This window comes from Podarcis melisellensis, assembly GCF_964234715.1.
Source record: "Podarcis melisellensis genome assembly, chromosome: 10".
Lineage (NCBI taxonomy): Eukaryota > Metazoa > Chordata > Lepidosauria > Squamata > Lacertidae > Podarcis > Podarcis melisellensis.
The window spans coordinates 44,757,659-44,783,328 of record NC_138542.1 but is presented as its reverse complement, the minus strand read 5'-3'; the positions used below and the strand labels follow the sequence as shown (position 1 = coordinate 44,783,328).

General features: G+C 41.9%; 1 protein-coding gene and 1 long non-coding RNA gene across 2 annotated transcripts in view; one reads left to right on the top strand and one right to left on the bottom strand.

Moving 5' to 3' along the window:
• The first annotated feature begins 34 nt into the window (after positions 1 to 34).
• On the top strand, positions 35 to 10,577 carry LOC309379495. The gene is made up of 4 exons (XR_014172510.1): positions 35 to 154; positions 828 to 1,015; positions 2,104 to 2,641; positions 9,400 to 10,577. It is a non-coding gene; the product is annotated as an uncharacterized lncRNA (long non-coding RNA).
• Positions 10,578 to 10,633: 56 nt separating this feature from the next.
• Positions 10,634 to 25,670, bottom strand: part of TCF20 (transcription factor 20) — a 186,565-nt gene continuing 171,528 nt past the window's right edge. Inside the window, exons 10-17 of the mRNA XM_081928638.1 lie at positions 23,082 to 23,253; positions 21,184 to 21,336; positions 18,892 to 19,052; positions 18,615 to 18,788; positions 17,489 to 17,627; positions 13,921 to 14,108; positions 12,254 to 12,395; positions 10,634 to 11,541 (exon numbers count right to left, since the gene is read on the bottom strand). Of these exons, the coding sequence (XP_081784764.1) occupies positions 11,363 to 11,541; positions 12,254 to 12,395; positions 13,921 to 14,108; positions 17,489 to 17,627; positions 18,615 to 18,788; positions 18,892 to 19,052; positions 21,184 to 21,336; positions 23,082 to 23,253 (1,308 nt within the window). The 3' untranslated portion in view covers positions 10,634 to 11,362. The remainder of the gene's footprint in view (positions 11,542 to 12,253; positions 12,396 to 13,920; positions 14,109 to 17,488; positions 17,628 to 18,614; positions 18,789 to 18,891; positions 19,053 to 21,183; positions 21,337 to 23,081; positions 23,254 to 25,670) is intronic.

The following is a 25,670-nucleotide window of genomic DNA, read 5'->3' as shown; positions in this document are numbered from 1 at the left end:
GCGAGTTAAAAGTTGGTACCTGACAGTTAAACTGTCAGATAAGACTTGGTTAGAGCCTGAATAGGGATGAGGGAGATTAGCTGGGTGTTGACTAGGCAAGGCAACCCAGATTATTTCCCTGAGGGGAAGGAAAAGACCCAGTCAGATGGCCGGGGTACATCATCATCATCATCATTATTATTATTATTATTATTATTATTATTATTATTATTATTATTGCTACATATTCTCAAATCTCTCAGGCATTACCAACAGGGAGTGTCTATGTTTTAAAACACCCAAAGCAAAATAATATTACCTAGCTCTCATCTTTCTTGAGGGAGTTTGTCATACCTTTATTTGTCTAGCAAGGTGAAGTAACTGAATAGTGCCAATATTAGTGGAGTTTAATAAAGAAATACCTTCACAGTTCCATGAAGTGCCCCCTGGAAAAAGGGGATGAGCAGATATGTCAATTTAGTGTCAGGATATCATATTTCCAGTCCTCAGCTCTTCACATTTCCATCTGTGATTTTTTTTTTAAGAAGTCCTCATAAATGTTCACCTGCATTTTAGCATTTCATTTCTCCTAATACACATGTTTTTGTATGCAATTTTGCCTAATAAATGCTATTTGCAAGGTAATTTTCCCTAATATAAATGCCTTTTGTATGAAAGTTGGGGGTGATAACACTCCCCCTGAAAAGAACATACTATGCCTTTTTATTCTGTACCTAATTCTAAAAGAAACTAGAAAAATAATAGCACCAATGAATATGTATGAAGGCAAAAGCAAAGCAGTTTATGTTTTACAGAATCTTAATGCAAATTGTTTATTGTCTACTCAGATTCACTCCTTGAAAAATGCAATATTATTAGACCTTAAGTTTTCTCAAGTATGAAATAAAGTAGCCGGGTCAGTTCCAACTCCCAAAAGCAAAGCGCTGACAGGAATGCCACCATACCAGCAGTACATCTTCACTTCCTTGAAGAGGAAAGGTTTCAGCAAGTGGGATTTTTTTAATTTAGAGGAAAGGTGAGGAAGAGGTAACATGAGATAATGTCATAACATTATGAGTGGCATTAAGGAAGTGGATAGGTAAAAGTTTTTCTCCCTCTCTCATAACAGTATAAATTACTTGCTTTTTCTCTAAATGAAAAGGCTTAGAATATGGTAACCTTTTCTTATGGGAAAGTTGCTCCATCCCCTTGATCATTTTTCTGAACCTTTTCCAACTCTGTGATAGTCCTTTTGAGATAAGGTGCCCAGAAATATACACAATGTTCAAAGTTAATTCACAAAATAGACATGTGACAGCATTCTGATAGTGGAAGTGTATTTTCAGTGCCTTTTCTAGTGATCCCTAGCATGGAATTCTCTGTTTTTACAGCTGTTGCACACTGTGACAGTGCAAGCTATCCACCACATCAAGCTATCCTCTAGCAGAGGTCTTGTTCTTGATCAGCCTCCACTAGTTCAGATGCCACAAGTGTATCTGTGAAATTAAGGGGGGGATGCCCCAAGGTTAATCGCTTTGCACTCGTTTACATAGAATTTCATTTGCCATCTAACTGCCCTTTTACCTTGTTTGGAGATATCCTTCACAATCTTCTTCAATTTTAACCACCCTGAATGATTTGGCACCTTCAGCTAACTTAACTACCTTAATTTCTCAACCCTAACATTCGTGCATTGGGAGAACTGTCCATTTATTCCTGCTTCCTGTTTCTTAACCAAATACTAATCCACAAGAGGACCTCTTCTCTTATTTTCCAGCTACTAAGCTAAATGAAGAGTCCCTAGTGAGATACTTTGTCAAAAGCTTTGTCAAAGTCTTAGTACACAGTGTCAACAGCATCACCTCTATCTAATCCCACTTTTCTACAGTTCCTATTGATCATTTAGCCCCGCTGTCTTTGATACCTTCATTTTAGAGAGGTAGAATATCAATTCCAAAAGAAATGTAGGAAACTTCCAATCCCAGAAACCTCTCTCCTGTTCTCTCTACTACTTTACCTCTTGCCTCCCTCCGTAGGGGTGAAGGACAGAGGCATTTTCACTGATAATTTAAACCATTTGCTTTGAACCTGTCATTATTATTATTTTTGCTTTTAACTCCTCAGGTTCAAGGCAACTGAGAGATCTGAGGATCAGGTTCATTAAAGAAGAAAAACCCTCTGGAATAGTTTATCCATTCTGATTTGATTAAACACTCTACAATATAGAGAAGCTGTCTGCCTGCTTCTGTTCAGAATGCCCTCAAGTCTCAACCAGCTCTAGATACCTTGGGGATGAAGAACTCTTGCAACACAGTGTCCCTGTATGTCATGTGGCGCAGCGTCACTGGAGAAACATTTGCACACTGTTGGATTTCATGGATTGAATCCTGCCTGCAATCCTAAAGTTTTGCTGCCAGTCAGTGTGGACAATACTGTACTAGATACCACTGGTCTGGCTCAGTAGAAGATGGCTTCCTATGTTCCTAAATCATTCAAGCACAACAAAAGTTAAAAGTGGAGTTATCACTGTGGCTGATATCTGCAAAACTGTTCATCTTTCACTCCCCAGTTTCATCTCATACATCTTGACATCTCATACATCTCCGTAATGTGGCACGTCTTCAACCAGATTTGCTGGGCAAATAGCTTTTTAGAAATAGAAGTAAGCATTTCAGAACCATATCCTAAGCAGTTACCCCCCCCCCCCGGATATTCTAGACATTAGGCAGGTGCTCTCGCTATCGTGATTTAGATGCTAGCTGAAAACTTTTTAATTTCAGAAAGCCTATTATTATTTAATACATATAATTTAGTTACGTAGATTTGTTCTTAAAAGTTCTTTTGATTTTCTACTGTACAGCACTTAAGAGCTTTCTGACAAAGCTCTGATACCACAATCTGTAGTATCGTGCTTGTCTTTTTTATTGCCAACTGAAATATTTGTAGGAGAGGTATTGGATATGAACTGATAAGTTCTTTCTGGCTCATTTTTCCAGTCAGACCACTAGGAACTGACCAATTTCACCTATGTTAGAAGCACTATAAAAATAATTTACGGTAAGAATCACGTTGAGCTACTCCAAAGAATAGCTGAAAACATGCATCTGCCTCCTCTTAGGAGTTTTTGAAGGATTGATTGGGGTGATGTCCACATCATACATTAAGCATAGGGATGCGGGTGGCGCTGTGGTCTAAACCACTGAGCCTCTTGGGCTTGCTGATCAGAAGGTTGGTGGTTTGAATCCCCATGACGTGGTGTGAGCTCCCGTTGCTCTGTCCCAGCTCCTGCCAACCTAGCAGTTCGAAAGCACGTCAAAGTGCAAGTAGATAAATAGGTACCGCTACAGCAGGAAGGTAAATGCCGTTTCCGTGCGCTCTGGTTTCCGTCACGGTGTTCCATTGTGCCAGAAGCTGTTTAGTCATGCTGGCCACATGACCCGGAAAGCTGTCTGTGGACAAACACCGGCTCTCTTGGCCTGAAAGCGAGATGAGTACCGCAACCCCTTAGTCACCTTTGACTGGACCTAACTGTCCAGGGGTCCTTTACCTTTGCCTTAAGAACACACTTAAAGCACTTGACTTCGCCCAAAGAATCCTGGGAACTATAGTTTGTTAAGCATTCTGGGAACTGTAGCTCTGTCATGTCCAGTCTAGCAATAAAAATCACAATAACCTTTGTACAAATCATGATCCCCACCCCCGGCCATGGTAAAAAGGTAAACCTACATTGCTTATCTAAAAACTGCAAGTGGTAGGGCTTATCTGGTCTTGTGAGTTCAGCCCCTCTTCCAGAAAGTGAAGCCTAAAGTCTGGCTGCAGGGGTGGGAAGCGATTATGAAACTTACAAGTTTGCCACACTTTGTCTTGAGACTAATCACTTTCAAGGGACAACATGAAATGTGTGACGCAGAATGGTCATTGAAATACATTGCAGGGAACCAAGTAGCCACAGGCTGAGTTTATTTTCTGAATGACCAGCAGGAATGCATTAAAAAAAAATGAATCACTGATTCCCATGAGTGTCCCTTCCTTGTATTTATGTCAAGGTCACAATATTGTGTAAGTGAGCCTGGAGTAAGGCAGCTCTGTCCTTTGCTGCCAGGAAACTAACTATGATAAATGTTGATCAATACTATTCAGTGCGAGGCAATGAACTGTAATCTCATGAAGATATTTAGCAAGAGATGCAAGTACAGGAAGATAATATTGCACATACTGGGTGAAAAGTCCTTTTCTCCTCCAAACATTTCATCCTGTCTGTACCTCCTTTCCACCTGAAACTACCTTTCTATAGAAGCTGTAATCCCAAAGCAGGGCTCTTGAATGGTGGTTGTTGTTGTTATAGACCCAATAGGCTCTCAGACTGGCTTACAAAATATTGCCAAAATAAAATCACACTCAAATCTAGCTCAGGAACATAAGTTAAATAGTATCCATATGGAACCAGAATTACTCAGGTTTCTTCTGAAGTTTTGAATCCCTCAGATGCAGGGCTATAGGACCAAATACAAGTAACCTACGACTGGTGATGAGATTTTAAATACAGTCAAGATTATCACAATGAAAAATCTTACAGGAGTTGCCCCACTTTCCAAGGGAAAGCAGGAAGTGAGAAGAGGATCTTCTTTGCTGGGGGCACAATATGTTGTGCAACACTGTGTGCGGAGAGGCTCATCTGGCATTTCTAAGGAGCAACTGATCCCAGACAAACCCACCACAAGAAAGCTGTATTCTGCTTGCTCGGGGAGGGGGGGAGTATGGAGATTCCAAAGACTATAGAAAATGAGTCAGAAGCAGGTAAAATGCATTAAAGGGGAGGAGAAAACAGAACTCTTTAGCTCCCCAGATTCCTGGCACCTGGCATCCCAAATAGCTCACTTGCCAACCACTCGTTTCCTATGAACATTGGGAGGTGGGAACAGTCAGACTGGCTCATCTCACAGAAATTGCTTAGAAGGGGCCCTGCACATTTTGCTTCATGACATTGTAGGATACTTCCATCTCTCTCTCTCTCTCTCTCTCTCTCTCTCTCTCTCTCTCTCTCTCTCTCTCTCTCTCCCCGGACCCTGGTACATCAGCACCCCATTCCTCCTTCTCAGCAGCCCTGTCCACAAGTGGGGGAAACGCTGTGGTGCTTATGGGCTCTTCATAGGCATCTGGTTGGCCACTGTGAGGGCAAGCTGACACAGAACTAGATGGGCCTTTGACTTGATGCAGCAGGACTGTTCTTAAAATTTTGGGGAAAATGTATTTTGCCCTTCTTTCTCCATACTAAGTAAAACATACTCAATTTGTTTTATGGAAAATGTGAAGTTAATTTGAAATCTGCCCTTCTAAATGATCCTGCTTTTCCCCATGAAATTCTTCGTCTTATGAATTCCTGTATATGGAATGCCACTGCCCGTTCTTAACACTCATTCCATCTGTTTTATCACCTTGTGTTGTGGTCTGGTGCCACCCAAAGGCAGCCTTTTCAGGAAATTTCTAATTTCTCTTCAAAATGCCTGTTAACTCTATAGCTCCCTGTGTTGGCCCATTAAAAGAAACCCAGAATCCACAGCAGGATAAAACCTTTATTAGAATCAACTAAAAATATTACAGCATTATCAACAAACATGAAATCGAACTGCTTATATTAGTGGTACAGTGGAACCTCGGTTCTCAAATGTCTCCATTGATGAATGTTTTGGAACCCAAATGCTGAAAACCCAGAAGTAATTGCTTCCATTTTCAAATGTACCTCAGAAGTCAAACAGCTTCCGCTGCGTATTTTTCAATTTTCTTAATTGAATTTGCCGACAGCCCTTTGCGCCTTGGTTTTCAAACGTTTCGGAAGTCGAACGGTCTTCCAGAATGGATTATGTTTGAAAACCAAGGTTCCACTGTAGCAAGGTCAGCTAGGCCTTTATCAGCTTTGGCATAAGCTGCCACCAAAACCAGTAAGGTATGCTGGAGGGAAGGGCCCTAAATTTCAGGCTGCTTCCAAAAGCTTTCTGCTTTGCTTGGGGGGCAAGACCAGCTCAGTGCACCAGCTCCAGAAGGCACCCATTTGGAGGTGGCTCCAAGGAAGCAATTTCAGCTTTGCACTCTATCCCTGGAATATGACACACACACACACACACCCATGTAAGAGGTGAGTGATATGTACTGATTCTATGGGGCAAAGGCGCAAACACTTGCAATTTCCACTCCTGTTTCTGTTTTCACTGGAACACGCCAACATCCCTGCCAACCATCCACTCAGTCTTTCATTTGGTGAATATCCTTTCCATTGGGGTCATATTCTTGTTTCTTTCCAATATTTCATGTGGTTGCTGCCCCCTGCTCATATCTAAAGCCTCTTGTCCTCCCTGGGTGTGCCTCTAGGGATGGGGGGCTGTTGGATTTCCAGCAGCTCTACATCATGGTTGGCTCTGTGAAGTGGGTGGGTGAAACTGAGGTGAGCAATGCAATAATGCACATGAATGCAGCACTGTCAACATACATGAACCATCATTTGGAAGTGGGAGACAAGGCGAAAAAAGAAGAAAAGGGGGGGGGGGAGAGAGCAGCTTTTCCTGAACACTGGTCAAGAAAGCTCAAAAGACCTCCCTGTAGGCCTCCCTTGACATTAGGCAGGTGATTTAGATGCTTGCTGAAAACTTTTTCATTTCAGAAAGCCTATTATTATTTAATACTTATAATTTAGTTATGTAGATTTGTTCTTAAAAGTTCTGCTGATTTTCTACTGCACAGCACTTAAGAGCTTTCTGATAAAGCGGTCTATATTCCCCCCCCCCAAACAAAATAAACAAACACCAAGCCATTTAAAAACTGAGCCAGGTAGAGATGCTTTGCCCTTTCTCTGCCAGTCATTTTCCCACTCAAAATCACTCCTCTCCAGATAGGGCCAGTTCCATGATAAGCATGAGCTGCAAGGTTAAAAAAAAAAAAGCATTTAATTTAAACAGGGACAAGGAGATAAGAACCTGGAGTTTTATCAGATTTCTACATATATATTTATTTTAACATATACATATATTTTACATATACATATATTTTAGGGATATACATCTACATATATTTTAGGGACGCAGGTGGCGTTGTGGGTAAAACCTCAGCACCTAGGACTTGCCGATCACATGGTCGGCGGTTCGAATCCCCGCGGCGGGGTGAGCTCCCATCGTTCGGTCCCAGCTCCTGCCCACCTAGCAGTTCGAAAGCACCCTTAAGTGCAAGTAGCTAAATAGGTACCGCTTTATAGCGGGAAGGTAAATGGCGTTTCTGTGTGCTGCTCTGGTGCTGGTTTGCTAGAGCAGCTTCGTCACGCTAGCCACGTGACCCGGAAGTGTCTGCGGACAGCGCTGGCTCCCGGCCTCTAGAGTGAAATGAGCGCACAACCCTAGAGTCTGTCAAGACTGGCCCGTACAGGCAGGGGTACCTTTACCTTTACCTTACATATATATTTAAAAGCACAATGCCACTCAGGGTTCAATAGTCAGACACTCCCCACAGATGTGGCAAAAGGGAGAAATAGGCCCCTTCACCTTTGAGCCCAACTAATAACACATGGGGGTTGGGATACACCTCCTTCCCTGCTCTCCTTCAGATTCAGTCATGTGGCTTTCACTGAACTTTGTATCTTTCCCAAACTGCCATAAAGCCTGGGCAAGAATATTGCATTCTTCTGTTGGGTGATTTTCCCAGCTCAGTGTCGTAGCGTGGGGGGTGCAGGGGGGCCGGCCGCACCAGGCGCAACATCTGGGGTTAGGGTTAGGGTTAGGGGGCACAAATCCACGGGTTAGCGGGCGCAAATTACTTGCCTTGCTCCGGGTGCTGACAACCCACGCTACGCCACTGCCCCAGCTCTCACAGGATTAAGCTATCCTCAGACAGCAGTACTTCAACTTCATCAATATTGTTACAAAGCTCAATTCTGCAAGCAGTGAGAATTACAGGGGTAGACATGTTTATTCAGGGCAAGGTGGTGTCAGAATTCAGAAGGGCCTCGGCCCAGTCAGTGCTATCAACGGGCAGTGCCCTATCACATGGTCCACCGCTGGTAGGTATGGCTATGTTTCTCTCGACTGTTCTTGGTCATAGTTGCTGTGAGACTTCAGCCATCAGCTGGTCTGTTTCATTGCCCCAAGTTCTTGAGAAAACCACAGGTACTGCCAGAAATGGCATTTGGTAGTGATGGATGCTTTAGTCAAGATTCCTACATTGCAGGGTGTTGGACTAGATGACCCTGGGTGCCCCTTCCAACTATACAGTTCTGTGATTCTGTGTGTCAATTGTCCTTTCACTTTTCCACAGTGGGACCAGGACCTTGCAGGAGTGCTTAGTATGCCGACTGGAAGGTCCCCAAGAGGACTCAGTGCTCTCGCAGATTCTGTAAGTCTCTGGAGATGGGCCATCTCAATAGGCTCCTCATCCCTACAAACAGGACCTTCCAAACTACACCAGGAAGTGATATGTCTATGACAGCAAGGTGACACTAATCTTGCCTACTGCTGTATCCCTCCCAGTCCATCCTGTGGTGAAAACCAGATCAAGTGTGACCTGCGATATGCACTGGGGCTACAGCGCATTGAGACAGCCCCATGGTGACCACAAGCTCTTGAGCCAGACTGCACAAGACATAGGCCCAAGTCTATTGTTTTCAAAGCCACATTAAAGACAGCCTCCTCTAGCTCAGTCAGGGAGGTTGTTGGGCAGTGGAGTGGGTGGTATACTAAGATTCTGTATTGTTTTGCTGGCTGAACCCCAAGTAAAAGCCCTGATATCCAGCTCCCAGGTGAATTGGTTTTCTGACGAGACCAGTGGAATCTCCATGAATGGCAAGAATCCAGCCTCTCAAATCTCCAGCTATACTGATATTGCACCGAGTACCAGGGTGGGCATAGCTGGTTCAGGTTTGGCCGACACAACACCTCCACCCAGGTCTTGGTAATTCATACCAGGTCAACCACCTCAACCACAATCAAATCATGGATGATATATATTTTCTTGCGAAATGGCATTTTGCAACAGCACCACCAAGCAAGAAGGCATGATGGCTTAGTTACCAAAGTCCTGTCAGGTGCAAGGCAGCCTGGAAGGGGCAACCACCTTTAACCATCTGTTATCCCTTCTCCTCAACCAACCTGGCTGTCGCCCCACGCCATATCTCCCCTTACCTAGCTAACCTATAGTGACACCCCAGGAACTCCATCACTGGTCCTCTTCTGGCACATGTCCCCAACCCACTAACCCACTGAACATAATGATAGGCAAACATATGTTTGGCAAAAAAATAATAATCACAAATGTTTTTTTCTGGCATTAATAATAAATATTAATAAAGATTTCAAACACTGGTCCAGGTTGAAGTTATCATGGATGGGAAGAGTGTCCTCAGTGAAAAGGATGGTTCTATCAAAATTTTAGTTTTTGTTTCAGACTATACTCATCTGTATTTTGACAGAGATTTTTTTTTAAATGGCAAAGGATGATAGTAAACTTTGTATACCAGGGTAAAAGACGCAGATTACAATTAGCTGAAATCTATCAGCAGTCTTGATGGTGGAGAGTCTTGCTTCATCTCATTTACTCAGTCAGATGGGCAGGGTATAAATAATAAATTATTATTATTATTATTGTTCTAACAATATTCAAAATATAATTGGAACAATACAAAATGCAAATGATAAAACATGGAGGCAAATGGAGTTTGATAGAAATATATATACTACTGAGTCTATCATTTTTAATACACAATAAAGATATGTTTGATTCGATAATAAATCCATTTACAAAGGCGGATCTGAAAGTATGGAAGATGTGGGCACCTAAATTAGCTTCTTCAATCTCACCGTTGATACCTTTTGTACTGCATCCACTTTTTCATATGACAGGAAAAAAACATATTATTCAGAAATGGAGAAAGATCTTCATGTACCAATTGATTTATTTGAATATGGTTAACCTATATCTGCTGAACAAATAACAATAGAAATTGGAATGCTATATGTAAATTGTCTTTATGTTCATCAAATAGTGTGTTTTATATCAAATTCTGAAGCTTAAGCACATGCCACAAGACATTTAACAACATTTGAAAATTTGATTTTACATACAAATGAATATACAAAAAAAAACCCTTTATTTATACTGTATCATATAATTAACGAGTTAACAATTGGAGGATGTAACTCTGTGAAACAGCAATGGGAATCTGATCTAGGGATAGACATTATGGAGGTGGATTGGAATAATTTGTGGGCTAAAAAAACACTAAAATGAGTATCAACTCAGTTTGAACAATAAGCTATACTGTATTACAGGTCAACATGTGGAATGTACCCCAAGTTTGAGACTGTTAACTATTTTTAAAGAAGGGCAACCTGACCTTTCTTATGAAGAACCAAATACTTTTCTTTTAGAAGCACCACATTTTCCAGATGGCACAGAATTGGAAAGGATTGGAAAGTCTGTGTATCTCTCATTGGAAACAGAATGTATGGTCTATTGCTGTATCAGTGCATGCATTTAATAACGCAAATTATGTAGATGATTTTGTTGAAATGTGGCATCCTTTTAACAAATACTTTATTGATAACCCTGAAGAATGGCAGCCACTGAATGGGGAGGGAGGCAAGTTGGGATTTTAGTTTTGTACTTTTTTATTTTTATATATATATTTTATATACCTTTTATATATTTTTGTTATATATTTTTGTTGTTGTACATAATTGTTATATATTATTATATAAAAATATTGGGTATGTTTAGCCTGGAAAAGAGGAGATTGAGAGGAGATACAATAGCCACCTTCAAATATCTAACGGGCTGTCACATGGAAGATGGAGCAAGCACGTTTTCTCCTGCTCAGGAGGGTAGGACTCAAATCAATGAATTCAAGTTACAAGAAAGGAGATTCCGACTGAACACACAGAAAAACTTTCTGACAGTAAGAGCTGCTCTTTCACTCTCACACCTTCAGGAGGATGATGGCATTCCTGAACTTTCTGATAGTAAGAGCTTCTTGACAGTGGAAGGGGCTCCCTTGGGAGGAGGTGGATTCTCCTTCCTTGGAGGTTTTGAAGCAGAGGTTGGATGGCCATCTGCCATGGATGCTTTAGCTGAGATTCCTGCATTGCAGGGGGGTTGGGCCCCTTCCAACTATAAGATTCTATGATTCTATTAAAACTGTATTTATTTAAAACAAAAAAGAAAAAAAGAAAAGAAAAGAGAAAGGGAGAAACTGAAAAAACCCCATAAATGTGATTCTTGCTAAAGGAAGAATCAGTAAATGAGCTACTGTCATCTATTACTTTATGGATTCAGCAGACCTATATCTTTAAGGTAATTTGCACTGTGAATGACTCAAAATGTAGAAGTATGTTTGTGCAGGTGCCTGCACTCATCTTGAAACAACCTTGATATAATAAGGTTGTGGAACGAGTGTAAAAGCGAAACACCCATCTTCTCTTGGTCTTGGGTGATCTTCTGCAATATGGAAGGTGAAACGCTGTAGGAGGCTGGTGAAAAAGAAGAAAAGCTCCATTCTAGCCAGTTGTTCTCCAAGACAGATACGACGACCTGAGGGGAAAGAACAATGACAACACCAAAATGTCAATCCTGGCTCGTTCAAATCAGTTACAAGAAGGTCCTTCCTATCTCTACCCTGGCCCTTAACCTGACAGCTTTGTGACGCTTATGTAATAGCTTGATAAAGATATGTAAAATTACAACAACAAGCCTGGCCAACTCATTTTCCTTCTGAACTATTGCTGCCTAAGGTACAAAACCAAACAGAGCCCCACACAGTCAAGTTCATAATGCCTATACTTGGTGCCTGAGGCAGAGTACCACAAGGACCTCTCCCTAAGAGTTAAAATACAATACAAATAATAAAAAAGCAATTCCTTGCCCTTTCATGATACCCCAAACCAGTTTCCTACGATGACCTGGTCAATTGGCCTATTGGCAGGGCTGGCACTGTAAGATATTTGATACCAATCTGATTTTGCTGCAAAAAAAGAAAAAGAAAAATGGTTTGGGCTTGGAAGAGCTCATGAGGTTTCCAGAAGGTTTCCCATCCAGAATGCCTGATGACAATTCTACAAAACCAACCCCAGCTCTCTGCAAAGTTTTGGTCTGTGCAGAGCCTAATCTGATTTCTGACGCTGATAAAACTGATCATCCGATCATAATAATGGAATAGGCTGACTTGAACCCATAGAGAATACCCTTTTTCTGGTGAAGGCAGGAAAGTTTGTTCTTCACAAACTCTTCTTCCCTTTCAATTTACCTGCTGAGAAAGGAATGAAAGCTTCTCGCTTGACAAACTGCCCATTGGCATCCAGAAAGTGCTCTGGCCAAAACTGATGCGGGTTCTCCCACATGGTTTCATCTTTCAGCACAGATGACAGGTTGGTCACGATTGTGGTACCCTGAGAACATCCCCCCAGAAATAAGTGTGATTTAGAATAATGGACGAACAAAGCAAATTCATCACCTCTTTTTATTTAATATCTCTCATTTCTTTTGGACAGAGCAGAACAGAAAATCTGCACCTAGATCCAATCCACCTTAATATATCTCCCCAAATGTTGGACTACCTAGGCTTGGATGCTAACAACTCAATTAGAAATTATTTAAATGTTAAATTATATGAATACATCTTTTTCATCAGCATTTTTCATCTATTTTCAACACATGTGAGCTGAAACACACACACACACAAACCCTGAACAAACAAACATAAAAGTGTACCAATTAATTCCCAACAGCTAACCAAATCTTAGCTTTCAAAAACTGGTTGGCATAACTGAAGACTGCCCATTGTCATGTTTGCTTGTGAAACATCAGAATGCGTTGGCCTCCAGATAGATGATGTACTGCGGCCTCCCCAGCTTGTTACTATGGTGGACAGTAAGAATACAATCAGCCATAGTATCATGAAGTGGCTGTTTGAGTTGGGGGTGGTGCCATCATTATATTTAGGCACTAGGCAAAAATTTTCCTCCATAACCAAGTCTTTGGCCTTTAACTAACTGTGGCCTTTTAGGAGTGGGTGGGATGTAATTAATGTATTTTTTTTTATTTCATCCCCTTGTTTAATGTAGCTATGTGCGGGGCTTTCTTTGGTTGTTTGTCTCTTTAGGTTGCCTTGGGTAAGATAAAGTAACTATCAAATTTAAATATATTTATAACCGTGCATTACCCCAAATAACAGTGTATTACCCCCAAAACCATTACAGTCGTATCTTGGTTCTCAAATGGAATCCGTTCTGGAAGCCCATTCAACTTCCAAAATTGTTTGAAAACCAAGGCGAGACTTCTGATTGGCTGAAGGAGCTTCCTGCATTCAATCAGAAGCCGCAGAAGCTGCGTGGGACGTTCGGCTTCCAAAAAATGTTCAGAAACCGGAACACTCACTTACATGTTTGCAGCATTCGGGAGCCAAAATGTTTACGTCACAATTAGAGAACCAAGGCATGACTGTACTGTCATATTAAGTAACCCTATCAAAAAGCTCTTATATGATCATGGACATTCTCCTAAATATTTTCCTAGTCCCAATTATTCTACTAACTTTCAAGCAGATACATGGAATGTTATAAATTGGCTGTCGCTTACAAGTCTGATTTCCAAGGTAAGATCCTACTAGGGTCATACTTTTGTCAGGTCAGAGGATATTCATAGAATCATAGAATTGTAGAGTTAGAAGGGAACGCAAGGGTCATCTAGTCCAGTGCAGGAATCTCAACTAAAGCATCCATGACTGATGGTCATCCAACATCTGCTTTAAAATCTCCAATGGAGAAGACTCCACATTCTCATTAAGCTTCAAAGGCCTGACATTGGGTATATTCAATATTAATTGCAAAAAAGCTTTGTTTTTGTTTTTTGTGATTATCTGTTTACATAACTCTTTGCTCTCTTTCACTATATCTTCTCTCTAACCCATCATACCTTTGGGATGAAGAAGCCTTCCACCTCTGTATCACGGTATGCTCTATGGAGTATGCCAGCAGGAACAATATCCCCAAAACGTTGAATTTCATGGATCACAGCACGAGTGTAAGGCATATTTGCCTGGTCCTCTAATGTGACAGATCTGTTCCTACCAATCACTGCATCAATTTCTTCTTGGACTTTACCTGGAAAATAAGAGAAGGATGTAACTTACAATGTGCTGCGACTGACAACGGAGAAACAGGGAGATCTAAACATTCTTTACACCAAGAATAATGCATGCGTTGTCTCACTGCAGATCTTTCAACACTGTTTTTCCAGGGATGGAGGGAACATCTAGATCAGTGTTTCCCAACCTTTTTTGGGCAAAGGCACACTTGTTTCATGAAAAAAATCTCGAGGCACACCACCATTAGAAAATGTTTAAAAAATTAACTCTGTGCCTATATTGACTATATATAAAGTAACTCTCTTTAATAGGAATCAAATAAACACAAAGATAGTATTTTATAATTACTTTATTATGAAATAGTAAGTAAACAGAAATATGAAAAATTATAAAATACTTTATTCAGTGCGCAACCTGGGCCTGTTTGGCTGAACACAAAGCTGATATTCTGGCTGGAATCGAAGAAAGACACACACGTAGCTCTTCGTCAACAGCTCTCAGTCTCTCTCTGTATTTAGTTTTTATAGCAATCATGCTTGAAAAGCTCAACTCACAGAGATATGTAGTGGGAAATGGGAGCAATGTCAAAATAGCTTTGTTTGCCAGAAGGGGGAACTCCTTGGCAGTTTCCAACCAAAAACTGTCCAAAGGTAGATCAGCAAATCTTAGCTTGAAACCACGATTTTGTCTCAGTTCAGTTAGTTCCTCCTGCTCCTGTAAAGTCATGTCCTTTCCACCAACTGATGCTGAGCTATAAGGGTCCCTAACACAGTCAAGGCATTCAGTGGAGACTGAAGAGAAATAAAATGACAACTTCTCCTCGAGAGTTTTTAAATGTTTACCTATTATCTCACACAGTGCAGCAGTGTGAACACCTTGCCATTGCTTGGTGAGTGTGAACATTTCAAGATTGCCACTTTCCACGTGTTGATGCTAGAGTTGCACCTTTGAACGGAATCCATTTATTTTATCTGTACTTGTAAGCAGGTACATTTCGGCCTTGCATTTGTGTGTTCAGTTCATTCAGATGATGAAATATATCTGCCAGGTATGCCAGCCTTGCACACCACTCATCACTTGCAAGCAGCTTTGCGTAATCTGACCTCTCATTTGTCAGAAACACTTTAAGTTCCTCCCGCAGCTCATACACACGAACCAAGACCTTGCCACGCGACAACCACCGGACCTCCGTATGAAACAGCAAGGTTTTATGCTTCGCTCCCATCTCCTCACACAAAGCTGCAAATATGCGACTTTTCACGGGTCGTGACTTTACAAAGTTTACCATGCGCACAACATCATCCAACACATGAACTAGGTCTGCTGGTAAAGTCTTGGCTACGAGGGCCTCACGGTGCAAAAAACAATGCGTAACAATCACATCTGGATTTCTTTCCTTCACTCTGCTTACAAAGCCTTTGGTGTGCCCGACCATGGCTGCAGCTCCATCGGTGCAGACACTTGTGCAGTTTTCCCACTTAAGTCCTCCTTGTTCAAGGTATTCTGATGTGACCCGAAAAATTTCTTCTCCTGTTGCTTTTTCTGGCAATGCCTTGCAGAAAAAGAAGTTTTCTCTAATTGCATCACCATCAACAAAACGCACATTGGCCAAGAGTTGAGCATGTCCACAGATATCAGTAGACTCGTCAAGTTGTAATGCAAATTTCTCACTGCTATGGATCTTTTCCAAAACCACACTTTCAATGTCTGCAGACATGTCATTAATACGTCTGGAAATTGTGTTGTTTGAGAGAGGGACTTTGGCTATTTCCTTAGCTGCTTCAGGTCCGAGCATCTCCTCTACAATAGCTTTGCAGGCGGGAAGTATTAATGTCTCTGCCACAGTGTGCGACTTTTTTGACTTGGCTATAAGTTCAGCAACGTGATAGCTAGCTTTAAGACCTCTTTCATTTACCCTTGAGGTTTGTCTCATGAAAGTTGCCTGTTTCTCCGTGTTTTCACGCAGGCGAACAAAATAGTCCGCATTCTTGTTTTGAAGCGAAGGGTGTTTCGTTTGGAGATGGCGTTTAAGTTTGCTTGGGACCATAGCACTGTTAGCTAGCTTTTCACCACACACCACGCACAGTGGAGTTGGTTGGTTTGCATCTCCGGTGAAAGTAAATCCAAATGAAATATAGCTTTCGCTATATTGCCTTGTGCCAGAGAATTTGCTTGAGCTAACCATCTTTGCTTTCTTTTCATGCCCACTCATGCTTGGGCTCTCATCTGGCTCCAAATTTTGTTCAGAGTCCAGTTCTTTTCTTTTCAAAAACTTTTCCATCACTGCAGTATCCGGCCATCCAATTGCCACTGACAAACGGATACAGACCCCTTTTTTTTACAGCACAGCTCGCACAAATGTACACGGAACACCCTTTTCGAATTAAAACACACAGTCTCACGAGAGCAAGGAGCAGCGATTTTATATTTTACGAAAAGAAGTCACTAGTCCTCATGGTGACAGGGTGGAAAATATTTAAAAGCAGAACCACCTTGAGGAAGGTGGAGCCATATCACATCCCGGCAGGAGGCCTAAATTGGTGGAACACTCAGGCCCCGCCTATTCAAAGTTGACTATTAATTTGGAGAGCTGCTATCTTCCAAACTGTGAGACGACGTGGCAAAAGGGGAGCCCTGAATGGAACTTTGCATTTTTGTCTCAACGCCGGTCTCGCGCTGCCGCTTCCCGCGCTCTCAAGGACCCGGGAGGAGGAAGGCGTGAAGGGAATCCCGAAGGCGCGAAAACCTTCCGCCTGCAACAGCCCAGTAGGCCGGCCGAAGCGAGCGGCGATGGGATGTGGGAGGGAGCTCGCTCGCCGCCCCGCGTGTGCTCGCCGCCGCCGCCCGACTCGCCCGCCTCTCTCCCACGGCACACCAGGCAACGTCTCGCGGCACACTAGTGTGCCGCGGAACACCGATTGGGAAACACTGTTATAATGCTGCAATATATCAGTCTCATCAAAACTAATCTGATTTCCTCTCTGCTGTTTGAATAGATTCTACTTCCTCTGTTGATGCTTTTCTTTTTTTCTACTGGTTTATATTGCTATTGTACCTACTGTACTTATTATATTGTTATTGTACTTATCTGTAGTTATTTTATGCTTTTGAACTGCCTTTTAGACCGTTTTATAGTCCAAAGATGGGATATATTCTCCCCCAGCCCTGGAAAACTTTCGCAAAAAAGAAGGATTTACAGTAACTTCTAAAAGCTCATCTTGTCATGCTCTGGTAGGCTTCCTAAGGGAGAGGATTCTATAGAAATAAGGTGATTATAGAGAAAACTCTATCTGTGCCTTGATCCATCTGACTCAGCAGGTAGAAGCAGGGCTTCCTCCCAAGACCTTCATGCACAGAGAGGTGGTCCCTAAAACAATACTCAGCAGTGGCTCTTACTCTGGATGTCAGGATAGAGGATCATGTAGAGCAGGCCCCATCGCAAGGTAGTGGTGGTGGTCTCCGTACCAGCAGAAAACAGGTCACCAATCATCAGAGTGAGGTTTTGGTAATTGAAACTACTGTTTTCGCCCTTTCTCTGAGGAGACAGTATACAGGTAGAATGTAAGAGACGCTTGCCAGGAATTTCCTGAGGCCTGAAGTACACATTAAACCTTCCATAGAGTTGCTGCCAAAAACACTACTAGTAGTTCTCTCCCTCTCCTCTGAGTCATGTAGGAACACTGCCCATAATGTGGCAGCATCATTTTATACATTTCTCACTCTCACCTAGCCAAATGGTGTGGAGTGTGTATTCCTGGGCAGAGATAACTTGGCCATGGGGGCCCAGGTACTGGTAGCTTCTAGACTGGATTACTGCAGTGCGCTTTATGAGAGGCAGCACATAAGGGGGATCCCAAAACTGCAACTGCTGCCAGGAATTCTTTAGCTGTGATTCCTGCATTGCAGGGGATTGGACCAGATGACCTTTGGGGCCCCTTCAAATTCAACAGCTCTATTATTATTTCCTTTAGAAAATAAAAATATTTATTTTTAAAAAACCCCACCCAATTCTATGAATGCTGCAGCTAGATTGCTAAGTGGTGCAACCTACCGTAAGCATATAAACATGCTTGTTAAAACAATGGTACTATCTGCCTTGGCTGCCTACCTGCTACTGGGTCACGTTGAAGGTTCTGTTATTGGTAAAGCCATAAACACATTGATACCTGATTACTTGAGAGATTGCCTTTGACCTTATCGACCTGCTCAGTCACTGAGGTTATCTGAAGAGGCCTTCCTGGTGGTGCCACATGCTTCTGAGGTCTACTCCACCATCGCTAGGAGCAGGGCATCTAGCATGGTGGCACTCACTTCCTCCTTATATTAGATGTCTACCAATGAATTGCAAATTTTGCATAAATTGTTTACAATTCTTCCCAGAATGGCAATCTCAGCCATGAACGGGTTTTTTTGTCAAAGCAGTTTTTGAAATGGTATTATGTTTTGTTTTATTGGGTTATATATTCTGTACACCTCTTTGATTCCCCCCCCCTAAAAATGTAGTAAATGAAATGCACCTCACCTTCTCAACTTCTTCCAAAAATGCCTCAGTGATGTCTCGCTTGGAGGAGGGATCCCAAGTTTCTTTGTGTTCATTCACAAGCTCACCTAAATAGTCCATTAATTTCTTTTGATGACAAAAGGCTTTCTGCATCAATCCAGGGATGTGTGTCAAAAAGGGCAGTGAATTAAGAGCCTGATGCCAAAATAAAATAATAATAATAGTAAATACTAATCAGACCCAGGATCTAACAGTCACATAAGCATGATGACCCTGCCCCCAAAACAACTTATCTTACCTGTGGCAGAAGTCCAGCTTCTTCCTTCATGGACAGTTCAAGGTAATGAAGTAAACTCTGGAATTTCTTATCCTCGTAGTCAAAACGATTGCCAAAAGTGAGGAAGCAGATCACATTGCTAATTGCATTGTTTATGAGATAGTGAGGATTAAATGATTGACCTGAAAAGGACAGAATAGCCCAAAAATGATATTAGGACACATCCAACTGGTATAGCTCAGTTGGTAGAGCATGAGACTCTCAATCTTAGGGTTGCTGTTTCGAGCCCCATGTTGGGCAAAATATTCGTACCTTGCAGTGGGTTGGACTAGATGACCCTTACGGTCCCTTCCAATGACAAATTCAATAATTCTATCCTCCACAACCCATACTCATCAATTCTATTAGCATGTATTGAACAACCCCTCCTAAATCCACAGAAATTCCTAAGAGAGAAGTCATCCAAAAGCCTATCTAGCATACATAGTCTTAATATTTTTCTCTCAGATGGGCGTAACCGGGGGGGGGGGCAGTAGGGGCAGCTGTCCCCCCCCCAAATCAATACAAACCAATGCAAATCTGAGGTTCTGCCCCCTCCTAATAAAAATCATGGCTACTCCCATGCTCAGACTCCTCACAGTTTGATCAGTTTCATAAATAAGCACCCTATTGCCCCAAATATAAGCCACACCCAAATATAAGCCGCACTTTTAAAATTGAAGGGGGGAAACACCCAAATATAAGCCCCTTCCTCGCTGCTCCTGGCTGCATACGGGGGGGGGGGGGAGCTGTGATGAGCTGCCGGTGGCCTTTCCCCTTCTTTGCTCTCTCCCTTCTTGGCCTTGAGGGAGAGGACGGGGGACTACGCACGGGGTGGGTGCTGCTTTGCCCTGCTCCTGGCTGCATACCGTAAGGTTGCGGATATAAGCAGCACTTTAAATTTTCACAGTTGGAATTGGGGGGGGGGGAGTGCAGCTCATATTTGGGCCAATACGGTAAGTTTAAAAATGCAAGTTCTGAGGAGGCTGGACAAAGGTCCTGAGTGTTTCTAAAAAGCAGCTGGGGCATTGAGAAAGTAGAAAAAAACACTTATTACAGCGGCTCACCAACTACTTGAACAGCCATTTATTATCAGCCATTCTGCTAGGCTGACACTCAGGGGGTGGGACAGAAGGGCTGCTCCATTGGCTGGCTGAGAAACCTGCTACTATTTGTTTCCCCTGCTTTTTGATCAAATGGTTTAACTTTAAGAATTGGTGTTAAGTTGTGGGTGAACATATCAGAAGACACAGCGATTTCTCCAAAGCAGCTCTTTATTTGTAAGCTGGAACAGAACTGAACTGAAGGGCTCAGTCAGTCTGCTTATATAGAGCTCCAGAACCTCGTTACTGTAACAACTTTCTAAAACTATCCAATCACTGAATGTCACTTTCGATCCTTCATTTGCATAACTATCTACAGTATCCATCCAATCACTGAACGTCACTTTCGATCCTTCATTTGCATAACTATCTACAGTATCCCCCACTGGCCCAGGGTGAGAACTTCAGTACATAACACCTGGTGTCTGAGTTTGCATGTTTTTTTCTTTCCTCAGGATCGCCTTTTCCACTTGGGCTCTGTCTATCAGATTATAAGCCTGCAGACAGTTTCTGTCTTGTTTTCTTATCTTTTAACATTCTAATTTTCTAAACTTTTGTAATGCCTAGAAAATGTTAGCTGCTTTTTAAATGATAAATAATAAAAACAGGTCAGTGGTTGTTGCTTTTCGGGTGGTAAAGCAGATGCAGAAATGTCAACTGAACTTAAGATTCAAAGAATGAGAAACTGAGAGAAACTGATATTGACAGATTCACCCACCCTCAGTCTTAATCAGCCTGATTCTTAATCTGAACTCTTGCCGTGGGAGCCTACTATATCCCTATGGCGGTAGATAATTAATTTCTTTATGAAAAGTCAACCAATTGCACAAATTTTCTTTCTGGAAAGAAAATCTTATAGAAGTAAGAGAAACACACACCACTGTCCTACACTCAGATGTACAGTATTATCCTTTCTTAAAGTATATTACTTGGGTCATCAGAAGAAGCAAGACTTTGTCAGTATGCCAGAACTGGAGGAAGGACTGATCCTGATCCCAGGAAGATGCAAATGCTCCGAAGACTCAATGAAAGTAGTGAGGGAGGAAATATTCACGGTATAGGAAATGCCCCACCCATTTTAATGATGGAGATAACCATCTGCCTACATCTTCCACTTGCTTTTTAAAGGTATCGTCCTTCGCCCTTCCCAGTTTTCCTAGTTTTAACACACCTTCCTTAGAACTAAACACTGAGCACAAATGTTCAGCTTCCTCAACCACCAGCTGCTCCAGAGATTTCTTTCCCATTCCAAAGTCTCTCAGTATGGAGAGGGTAAATCTCCTCTGATCCTTCCAGGCTTGGCTGTACTGTGCCATCACCAGTCCTGAAAAAAGTGAAGAGGGAAAAAAGTGTGTTTTGCTTGTACATTATATTTTAAAGACCTTTCTGGATAACCCTTGGTCACCAACAAATTTCATGGCAGGGCCACCGTGAGAAATGGAAGACACATGGCCTGCCAGCTCCCTGACACCCACAAAACAGCTCCTACGATCTATTCTCTTGCCTCTTCATTAGCGGCTGTGAGAACCTTGGCTCTGCGGCCTTCAGCTGCTGAGCCCTGTTTTTTATTCCCCATCTTATGTACAGTTAAAACCACCAATAAGAAGCTGGATTTGGAGTCCATCTTCAGCCTAATAAGCCATATTGCTTCTGATGGGGCTAACCAAACAGCAAGGCCTCAGCTTGAACTGCTTATTAATATAAAATATATGGTGTATAATAATAGTATACCACCCTTCATCATAATATCTCAGGGCAGTTCACAGAATACATAATAAAAACAAGTAAATAATTAAAAGAAAACAGCAAAACAATAACCCTCACTTCTTGCAGTCACATTTAAAAGGCTGTAGAATATTAATCAGCCCAAGGCCTGGTTGAAAAGGAACGTTTTCACCTGATGTCTAAAAATATATATTGAAGGTGTCAAATGCACCTCCCTGGAGAGAGGATTTCACAAATGGGGAGCCACTACAGAGAAGGCCTGTTCCCCTGTTGCCACCCTCCAGATCTCACGTGGAGGAGGCACATGAAGAAGGGCCTCAGATTATGAACACAAAGTTCGGGACGGTTCTTGAGGTACACGGATATAAACAAATACTTTATCCCATAATATTGGCATTGATAAGATAAATTACCACAAGAAGGAACCTAAGTAGCTCTGATATCTGCTTATACCAGTTTTGCCATAGTTTTATGGCAAAGAACACTTTGACCTGAACTATATGAATATATACTGAAGCCATGACCTCATTTTTTTCCTTTTCAATATCTTTTTTAATTTCAAAATTATGTGCTTTATGTGTACAAGCATTTCAGCAGATCACAATAACAATATTTTAAAATGATTTTATTTAAAATTATAAAAATATACAGTTGTGTTGTACAAGTACCTAAAGGGACTATAAAGTATATAAAAAAATTATCATTAAATACACAATTTAACTACACAGGGCCCCTTCCCTGCAAGCATGTGGGGCCATTCTGACTGGCTTTGGCAAAGGGCGGATCAGGAAGGAGAGAGTTAGAAGCATAGAGAACTCCCTCCCTCTGAAGCCCAAATCAGTATAAACTGATTGCCAGTTTCACTGAGAAGTAGGGAATTGGAAGAGTTGCTCCAACACGGATGGTTTTGTCATACAGGGCAGATGTATATAAGAAGTCCCTGCTTGGAACGGATCTGTAATCTATTACACAGATGTGTGTTCTGGCATGGATGGAAGGTCTCCTGTGGAACCTGGGCTTAGCAAGAAGGTGGAGAAAACTTCTCCTGATTGGGGAGCTTCAAGGATCCTGTATCTCTGTCCTCACAGTTTTCAGGTCTCTTCTAATCGGAGTCCGGGGTCATGACAGCCTCTTGCAAAAGCTTGATTTATGCACTGAAATGGGCATAAGTAGATTCTGAACAGGTCTCTAGGGAGAATGCTGAATACCCCACAGCCTCCAAGTGCAACTTTGCATTAAGAGAACGGGACTTGGTGTCACATTTGCAATGCTAGCGTGACAAGCGGTGGCTGGGGACTCCCAACCCCTTTCATCTTCTCCAGGAACTTGGGGCTCCAGACATACCTTGATTGACTTCTCCATATCCCAGATGTTTGTAGATAGGAAAGAAGGGGCGATCAGCAAAATCTTCTGATTTATGGACTAAAGCTTCTTTCACAGCCTTGTAACCATTCAGCACCACCACATTTGTCCAGAAGTTCTGCAGGCTATAAATATTCCCATATTTCTTACTTAGCTATAAAGACAAGAAATGGGGGACATTTTAAGATTTCTTACCCATCCTACTCTGTCAAGTCCCAGGGCCAGTTACAGCATAATAAAAAATATATAAATAGAGAAAAAGTTAGCATTGCAAAAGCAAGCCAAACCATGCCAGTGAAAACAGAGCAGTACACATTTGACAGAAGAGGTGGGACTGATAAAACAAAATACCTTAACTATCAAAGGTGAGAATAAAGGGATACATCTTCAGCATAGGGACAAAGCTTTGCAAATGATGCACCTCAGTGGGGCTGCCACAGAAAAAGCCCACTACTAGGTTGCCATTCCCGGCTCCTGTGGGTGGCAGAACTACCAAGAGAGACCCCTCTGCTGATCTTAACATTGCATGCTGCATTTTGGACCAGCTGACGTTTTCAAAATGTCTTCAAGGGCAACCCCATGCAAAGTGCAGTGCAGTAGACCAATCTAGAGGTGAACAGTTGTAGCATATATAATTAAGGACTAAACTGATAAAACCCAGTCTGCGAAAATGTATTCTGCCCAATGTTCCAGAATCCCTAGAGCAGAATTGCTTGCAGCGATATTGCTCAATTACGTATGTAGAGAAGGAAAACTGCTATTGGAGCCAGATAAAAAGCCTATCAAGGAAAACAGTGTTTACCCACAAATAAAGAAAAAAGTTACTGTTGATATTTTGGAGAGGACGGAATTTAAACCTTGGTAATCTGCTAAAATAAACACCAGCAACTGTTTCGTAACATCCAACAGAGCAAATTAATCCTGTATCACAAGTAAAGCTATAATTCAATTAAGCTTCCAGTAACAGACCCTTTCCATGGATGGCCACAGGAAGCACAGAAGCATCTTGTCCATGCCCAGCACAGCCTCACGCATTCCTCCAAGCGACCAAGACACAAGGCAGCCACAATAACCTCACATCAAGAATTTCACTCATTAGAACCACAGTCAAGCTTTGACCCTGGATCATAACACTTTTTTGTTATCTTACTATCATCATAGGATTCAGTCATTCATTTTAGGGTTCAAGTTAAGATTTGGTAGAAGTAGCACAAATAGTTTGGAGGTTTGGAGTACATTGTCAGCAATATGCTGATGACACTCAGCTCTACTATAGGGTTGGGTTTCCTTCTGCATTGTGAAAAATGCAAGCACAAAATCTCCTTGACATGTTTATGGGAAATATATTCACCTGCTAGGATACATGGCGAGGCATTACTGTCCCAACAGTTGACCCACCCATCCCGCTCTCCTTTTAAAGAGTGGGGCAGGACCAATCAGTTGCACTGTTCTTGTCCCAAGCAAAAAGACTGGGTGTGCAAGTGAAAACTCCTATAGCTCTGAGAGTAGTAGTAGTAGTAGTAGTAGTAGTAGTAGAAGAAGAAGAAGAAGAAGAAGAAGAAGAAGAAGAAGAAGAAGAAATAGTAATTTATTTATACCCCACCCATCTGGCTGGGTTTCCAGCAAAATATTAAAGAGAGAGTATGAGACTTCCAGTACAGCGCACCTACAGTTGGGTGGGGATCTGCGCTCCTGATATCTCAAGGCAAACCCGGCATTGGAGAGAGAGAAAAGGAGGACGAGGCGTAAGTCACCCCAATCTCAGGGGGGGGATCCTGAGGACAGAGCCCACAGCAGCGCGAGAAGGGGTCTCCCAAAGCGAGAAAACAAAGTATATAATTAAGACACAGGGAGGACCTCCTGCAAACAGGCTAACCCACTCCCCAATGCAAACGTCCCAAAAACCTGACGAGGCAGCCCTGAACTGCCTCTATCTGTATCTATAAGAGAGATACTGTTAAAAATAAGACATTCTTCTCCCGAAGCAACTGTAGGAAAACTCAGAATCTTTAACAACTCCCCACTAGCAATGGTGGGCAGCAATAAAGTGGTATGGTGCTAAAATGTATTTCATGGAACGTGAATGGGATGAATAGCAAATTTAAGAGAAATATATTAAAAAGGGGGTTTTCTTGTTGTTATTCTGTCTCTCACAGCTACAATAAACCTACCATTAAAATTATGGACTGGTCATTTCTTTATCAGAATGCAAGAGGGAAAATTTAGCAGGGGATCAAATACTTCCCCCTTCACTGTAAGAGAAAATTTTATGAAGATGCACCACAGATGGTATATGTCTCCAGATAGGTTGGCAAAAATGAATATATCGGGTAGCAATAAATGTTGGAGGTGTAATAGAATGATTGGTACCTTATATCATATGTGGTGGTCCTGCCCTGAAATTAATAAATTTTGGAATATGATACATGAGGAAATAAAAAGTTGATAAAAATATCATACAAGAAGAGAGCAGAATCATATTTATTAGGAATCTTGAATGGAGACATTCTGAAAGACAAAATTAATACTTTCCTGTATGCAACAACAGCAGCGAGAATGCTGGTAGCCAGT